Consider the following 7174-nt stretch of genomic DNA (forward strand, 5'->3'; position numbering starts at 1 on the left):
TATGCAATTCTATATTAACATTTTCTCAAGTGAGGAATTTGTTTTTTTTTTTGTTTATACACATACCTATGTACATTACAATTAAATTAATTGCAATTAAACTTTTAATTTCACACGGCAGTTAATTTAATTGCAATCACTTTTTTGATAACAATTAACCCACTTATAAATAAAATAAAAAATACGGCACAGGCCTGGGATGTGGATGACTGTCATATCCAGGTCCCCGGTCTATATAGTAGGCATTTATAATCGTTAATTTTTAATAAAATTCACAAACCAATTAATTGTTAACTGTAGAAATTAACAATTAACAATTAATTAATTGTTAATTGTCCGTACAATTGAAATTTACCCAACACTGGTACATAAATACATGGGAAGTTTACTAAGTAACTTGTAATTAGGTACTATGCAATGAAACCAAAAATATTAGACGCCGCCTTTCTATGTATGTAAGTATAGATACTTAGGAATTAAGAAACGAATTTAAACTTAAACAAATTTAGTATTTAACATATTTTATTTGTGTAAAGTTTTATGTACAAATAATCACAACGTAGCATATACATATGTATCTAGTTAGAACTCTGAGTTGAATGGAAAGTATTTATGGCGGCTCATCGCCAAAAATGGTACTAAACGCCGCCCTGTGTGATAGCCGTCCATTATATTCATATCTTCGTCCCTTAATTCGAAATCGAAAATAGCGAAATTCTCCTCGATGCGGTTTTTCGTTACAGACTTCGGAATCGGTATAGTACCCAGCTGGAGTAAATATCGTAAACAGATCTGCGTAGTTGTCTTTTGATATTTTTGCGCTAACTTCTTTGCAGTTTCATCGTACAGAAACGGAGGCCATTGTTGATCCGGTTTGGGACGCGCCAACGGACAATACGCCGTAATAACAATGTTGTGGTGCCGAGAAAATGCGATCAACTTTTTTTGATTGAAACCGGGATGACATTCCACTTGGTTGACCAATGGGCGTATGCGACAATTCTGTATCACTCGTTCCGTTTGCTCCGCATTGAAATTGGACAGGCCAATACCACGCACCAAACCCACATCGACGAGTTTTTCCATAGCATGCCAGGTGTCTAGATAGTCAACGTCGGAAAGTTCCGCAGTTCCGTGCACATTTTCATCGCCTTTGTATACTTGGCCAACAGGGAAGTGCATCAGATATAAATCGATGTAAACGAGGCCTAGGTTGGACAGACTCTTACGACACGCGTGCTCCACCAATTGCGGATCGTGATGGATGCCGCCCAACTTTGTCACAACAAATATGTCTTCACGCTTAATGATGCCTTCAGCGATTTTGGCATTGATGGCTCGTCCCACTTCGTCTTCGTTTTCATACACAAAGGCGGTGTCAATGTGTCTGTAACCCACGTCAATGGCATCTTTCACAGCGCGTTCTGCATCGGATTCCCGCGACCGCCACGTACCCAGCCCAATAGATGGTATCGCTTGGCCATTGCTGAGTTTAATTTTCGGTGCCAATGAATTCATTTCAATTCGATTTCACAATATCACAAAATTCCCTCTTTTACCAATCTTTCGGATAGCTTCTATGTATGCATTTATGTACAAATGTATGTAGTTTCGCTTTTTACGTAACAAACACTAGCTACATATATGCCTTATTGTTCATCTTCTCTTGAAAAGCAAGCGATGACTGGCTGAATGACTATTGAGCACTCGACTTGTTTTGCAGGTATATGGAGTCATACTTAAAGCGCAGTTACCCACGGACGTAAAAACGGAGAACGAGACAGCTGGCACGATCTATCTTATGGGATCTGCGTGTTAACAAAAACTCACCACCGCATGACCCTGACGTAGACGTTGCTTCTCTCTCTTTCTATCAACAGCATACTTGATATCTTTCTACGTACTTCTACGCTACGCTACGTAGACATTCGTGGGTAACCGCGCTCTTATCATAATTAGTATGAATCCAACTACTACAGATCACCTAATCAGCCATCGTTGTATTTGTAATCGATTTTCAGAAAAAAGTTTTCGTAGCGTTTTTGACGTTTTTCGGTTTTGTTTTCACCGTCTTCTACCTCTTCGTAGTGATTTTTTTAGCGATTGAATGTGTTTTCTGCAGCGATTTTGATTATAAATTTAGATTTATTACATATTTATGATATAAAATGAAGTGCTGTGTGCACGTTTACAACGATACCAACTTTTTAAAAATCAGTTCAAAATTGTTTGAAATATAAGGTTTTTAATTTTTCGAAGACCCGACTTTTGACCCCTTATAGCACCTGTAATATAAGTTTGCAAAAAGAAAAATTATAAATCATTTAAATAAGAGCTAAAGGCGGTCTACGACTGTATTTTTAGTTTTTAAGTTATTTACATATAATAATAAAAAATAATTTTTTACTAAATATCCTATTTCGAACTTCGAAGGCCCATATCTCGATTTCGGAGGCTAACTTCGAAAAACGGAGAAATAACTTTTTTACCTATGACTAATGTGACCAACCGTACTTTTTTCGGAAGTACAGTACTTCTTTTTTGCCCTCTTGTACTTCGTACTTCGAAGTACAGTCAAATGTACTTCTTTACGATATTTTGTAAAGTCGCCGGGACCCATTGCATTGTATCTGCGCAGCTGCAAAGGGCTCTGAAGGTGTCGTGCAATTGGTTGGATCCATGCATGAGGACCGGGTACATCCCCAAGCCTTGGAGCGTAGTCAGTGTTGCGTTCATCCCGAAGGCCGGAAATGGCTATCATGTTTCTCCTATCAGTCACTGTCTTTGAAGATCTCAATATGCTTATTGCAAGAAAAGGTCGGTGAATACCGCCCTACACACATTTGCAAAGTCGTCAGAGGGAGCCTTCACGCATGAAGATTATGCAGTAGGAGCCTCTTCGATATCGAGGGGGCCTTCAACAATGTCACTCCAGAGGCAATAGTCAAGTATATTCATAATCTGGGGGTTGAGACCAACCTAATAAGCTTACTTCGTGACAGAACTGTTGCGGCGGAGTGGGGGAGTCAATGGAAGCACTCCACAAGGTGGTGTTCTGTCTTCCCTGCCGTGGATTGCGGTTGTAAACGACCTTCTAGAGGAACTGGAAAAGTGGGCTGTCGGGTGATCGCCTATGTAGACGATGTGGAACTTTTGGTTAAGGAACGATTTCTATACACCCTTTTTGATCTAGCTCAAGGTTACCTGAACCAGGTAACTAGGTGGACGATCAACGGCGGCGGAAGCCTAACATTGAGGAAAGGGTACGAAAGGTGCGATTGGTATTCATGCGGTGAGACTAGAAATTTCGACTGGTCCTTTTGTATTAGCTGTCAAGAGGAAGTTGAAGTGGAATCATCTCCACACTTTCTTTTAGACTGTCCAACCTTCGCGAGGTTTAGATGGAAACCTTTTGGCTCGCACTTGTGAACAAATACTGAGCTCTCAGGGATAGAAATTAGCCGCATTCGAAATTTCGTAATCGGCTCGCGGCGTTAACCTAACCTAACCTAACCTGTACTTCTTTGAGCTATGAAATAGTTGGTCACATTACCTATGACCCAATCTCTTCAATAAAATTGGTTTGGACTAATACCCAGCGGAGTGCTGTACAGTGCAATGATTCAAGTATCTTTATTTATGTATATTGTAACTATCAATATCTTATAAAGAGAAGTGTACATTTTTTTTCAACTAAAACTAATAAAGTTAGAAGGACGAAATTCAAGGATGTGGTAGTTTACATATTAGTCCTTGACATATATTTTCTTTTTTAAATTTTGGAAATTTCCAAGGATATTCAAGGGTAAAGTTAAAGTTAAATAAAATTTTTTTTTAATTCTACAGAGTTTTTCCTTTGAACTNCTTTTTTAAATTTTGGAAATTTCCAAGGATATTCAAGGGTAAAGTTAAAGTTAAATAAAATTTTTTTTTAATTCTACAGAGTTTTTCCTTTGAACTGATACCCATATTGCTACTCTACAATGCACCAATTTTTTAAATAATTATTATACCTTTCATGAGCATGAAATGGTATTATAACTTTGGTCCGATGTTTGTAAGTACCAGAATAAGAAGAGATAGACCCATTAAAATGTATACTTAAATGATCAGAACGGCGAGCTGAGTCGATTTAGCCATGTCCGTCTGTCCGTCTGTCTGTCTGTCTGTCTGTCTGTCCGTCTGTTTGTATGCAATCTAGTCTCTCAGTTTTCGAGATATCCGGATCAAATTTGGTAGGTGGGTGTATTTTTATAATGTATTAATCATTTGTCGGAACCGGAAGAATCGGACCACTATAACATATAGCTCCCATACAACTGATTGTTCAGATATGAGACTTTTCGTTATAACTTCTCCATTTATGCAGCTAGGAACATGAAATTTTGGAATACTTCCACCCATTATCAACAGAAAACTTAGAGTGAAAATTACAAAGATCGGGTCACTATAACATATAGCTCTCATACAACTGATTGTTCAGATATAAGATTTTTCGTTATAACTCCTCCATTTAAGTAGCTAGACACATGAAATTTTGCACTGTTTTCACTTATTATCAAAAGAATACTTTCAGTGAAAATGGCGAAGATCGAGTCACTACAACCTATATCCACCATACAACTGATTGTTCAGATATGAGATTTTTCGCCATAACTTCTTCATTTATGCAGCTAGGAACATCAAAATTCGCACCGTTTCCACTTACTACTAACAGAATACTTATAGTGAAAATAACAAAGATCGGGTCACTTTTACATATAGGTCCAATACAACTGATTGTTCAGATATGCGATTTTTTGTTATAACTACTCCATCTATGCAGCTAGAAACATGAAATTTCGCACTATTTTCACTCATTATCAACAGAAAGTTTACAGTAAAATTAACAAAGATCGGGTCACTATAACCTGTTTATTGCCCCCATAAAACTGATTGTTCAGATATGGGGTTTTACTGTAAAACTCCTTTATTTGGACAGCTAAAACCGATTAATTTCGTAATCTATTTTTTAAATAATAATACAAAGTCTACTGAGAAAATCGTCAAAATGCTGTATAATCTTAATCTCTTGTACCACTGATTGTTCAGATACCAGTTTTCGCGATATATGTATCTCCTTTATGTAGGAAGCTAAACACATTAAATTGTGTTACCGGTTAACGTACCGATCACACAGCAGTGAAAATCACTTAGATTGGTGCTATCTTCCATACCTCTGATTGTTTAGCTAGAATTTTTTATATATGTATCTCCTCTATCTACGTCTGCTGTGAATATATAAATTTTTTCAAATGCAGTAATCTGTTAACGTAAAATTTTCAGATGCTCATGAAAGGTATGGAGCCTTCGGCATAGCCGAAGACAGCGCTGCTCTTACTTGTTTTTTTTTTTCAATCATATCCTGGAAATTTCAAAGTCCTTTAAAAAGATCCTGACGCCAGAGAGAAAAAGTAAAAACGCAGTTATACTTTATTTGGCTCCTATTTTTGTGAATATATTGATTTTTTCGTGTGTTTTAAAAATTTTTGGTTTTAGTCGCACGGTGTTATCTAACAAAAAGAATATTAATTAAAATTAAAAAAAAAAAATTCATTAGCACTGCAAAATCTTTAGCTAAATGAACTGACGGTACCTTAACATAGTTACTAACTGGGCTGCCAAAAGTGGCCTCGCCGTCAACCCTAGTAAGACAGAACTGAGCTCGAATCGTAACATACGGTATCGTATTACTCGTCACGTAAAAATACATTTTTCGCATTATGACATACGTGAACGTACTCCTTGTCCCATTCAGTTTATACCGCCTGACGGATCACGTAATTTTCTATCGTATGGTTTTCGATCCGTGAACTGATGTTACGATTCGAGCCCTGGTCTTATTCACAAGAAAATACAAAATCCCCGCCGTTGTTTTTCCCTCAGTTGGAGGTCTGCGCTTACAGCTGTCTGACAAGGTCAAGTCATTGATCTTGATCCTAGGCAGGAAGTTGTCTTGGAGGCCAAACCTCGGGGAAAGGGCAAGAAAGGCATCAGCGGCCTTATATTTCTGTCGGGGAGTTATTGGTAAGAGATGGGGTATCTCGCCTAAAGTTGTCTATTGGCTCTACGAGACCGTAGTTAAGCCAATTAGGTTTTATGGCGCCCTAGTCTGGTGGAACTCACTGGAAAAGGCTACACTAGCTAGGCAGCTGGAGCGTATACAACGGGCAGCATATATTGCCACGTTACCACTGAATGTTATGCTGATGTTGCAGGCAAAATTGACGCGGCGGGAACGGCTATTAGACTCAGGGAAACCGATTGGTTGACCAACTTAGGGACTGGATACTCTGGAGTTTTAGGGCGCTTCGATTTCATCCCTGATCGTACGTATTTCTGCGCCACCGATATGGCTCCAAGGAGCTTCTTCTCTGTCCACTTTCCCTCAAGGGAGGAGTGGATCGGGCCGTACTTCTGGAGGAGGGGTGCGGTGAACTTCTTCACGGATGGATCGAAACTGGACGGCAGGGTTGGTGGTGGGGTCTTTTGCCGAGAGCTTACCATCAGACTCTTGCAGTGTATTCGAGGCGGAAGTAGCTGCTATCAAGAAGGCGGTGGATTCACTGCTAAGGAGCGTTACAACAATTAGGGAAGTGAGACTGGAAATTGGTATGGAGATGTATAAAATCATTCTCTATTCATGAATGAGGGCTGCCACCTTTTAAAAAATCGAATTCAACTTCAATTAAGGGAGTTATTTATTTAAAAATTATATGTTTTTTGTTATTTTTTGGCCTTTTAACAATTATATTCAACAATTTTATAATGAGCTCGAGGCCATTTTTCAAATGAAAATTTATTGTGGAAAAGCAACAATAATTTGAAAAAATGGTAGAAGTGATAGCTATTTCGGAAATCACCACATTTCCTCATCAGACTTCTTTCAGTAGGATTCGAACCGACGATCCCACTGACTCAGCCAGTTGCCTATGCACCGTGCTAAGACGCCTTGTAAATTATCGTTTGCTTATTTCCACTATTTTCATTTTTGTTATGCCAACACAATCAAGCGCAGCTATTCCGCTGCAATTCACTTGATCATGTGGTTGTTGGTTTTGTTGGTTTGTGCTAATAATTCTATTTTTAGAATGCTTAACTTTTTAGTATGCTCGTCCTTAAGTTATTTGTTTTT

General features: G+C 38.3%; 1 protein-coding gene across 1 annotated transcript; it reads right to left on the bottom strand.

The window, feature by feature from the left end:
• Positions 1-321: 321 nt before the first annotated feature.
• On the bottom strand, positions 322-1708 carry LOC108360129 (aldose reductase). Its single transcript, XM_017612305.1, has 2 exons — positions 1611-1708; positions 322-1572 (listed from the first exon to the last, which is right to left on the bottom strand). The coding sequence occupies exon 2, from the start codon at positions 1516-1518 to the stop codon at positions 583-585; it is 936 nt and encodes a 311-aa protein (XP_017467794.1). The 5' UTR covers positions 1519-1572; positions 1611-1708; the 3' UTR covers positions 322-582.
• Between the last annotated feature and the right edge of the window lie 5466 nt (positions 1709-7174).

This window comes from Rhagoletis zephyria, unplaced genomic scaffold, assembly GCF_001687245.7.
Source record: "Rhagoletis zephyria isolate East Lansing unplaced genomic scaffold, Rhagoletis_zephyria_1.1 Rzeph_scaffold_00522, whole genome shotgun sequence".
Classification (NCBI taxonomy): Eukaryota; Metazoa; Arthropoda; class Insecta; order Diptera; family Tephritidae; genus Rhagoletis; species Rhagoletis zephyria.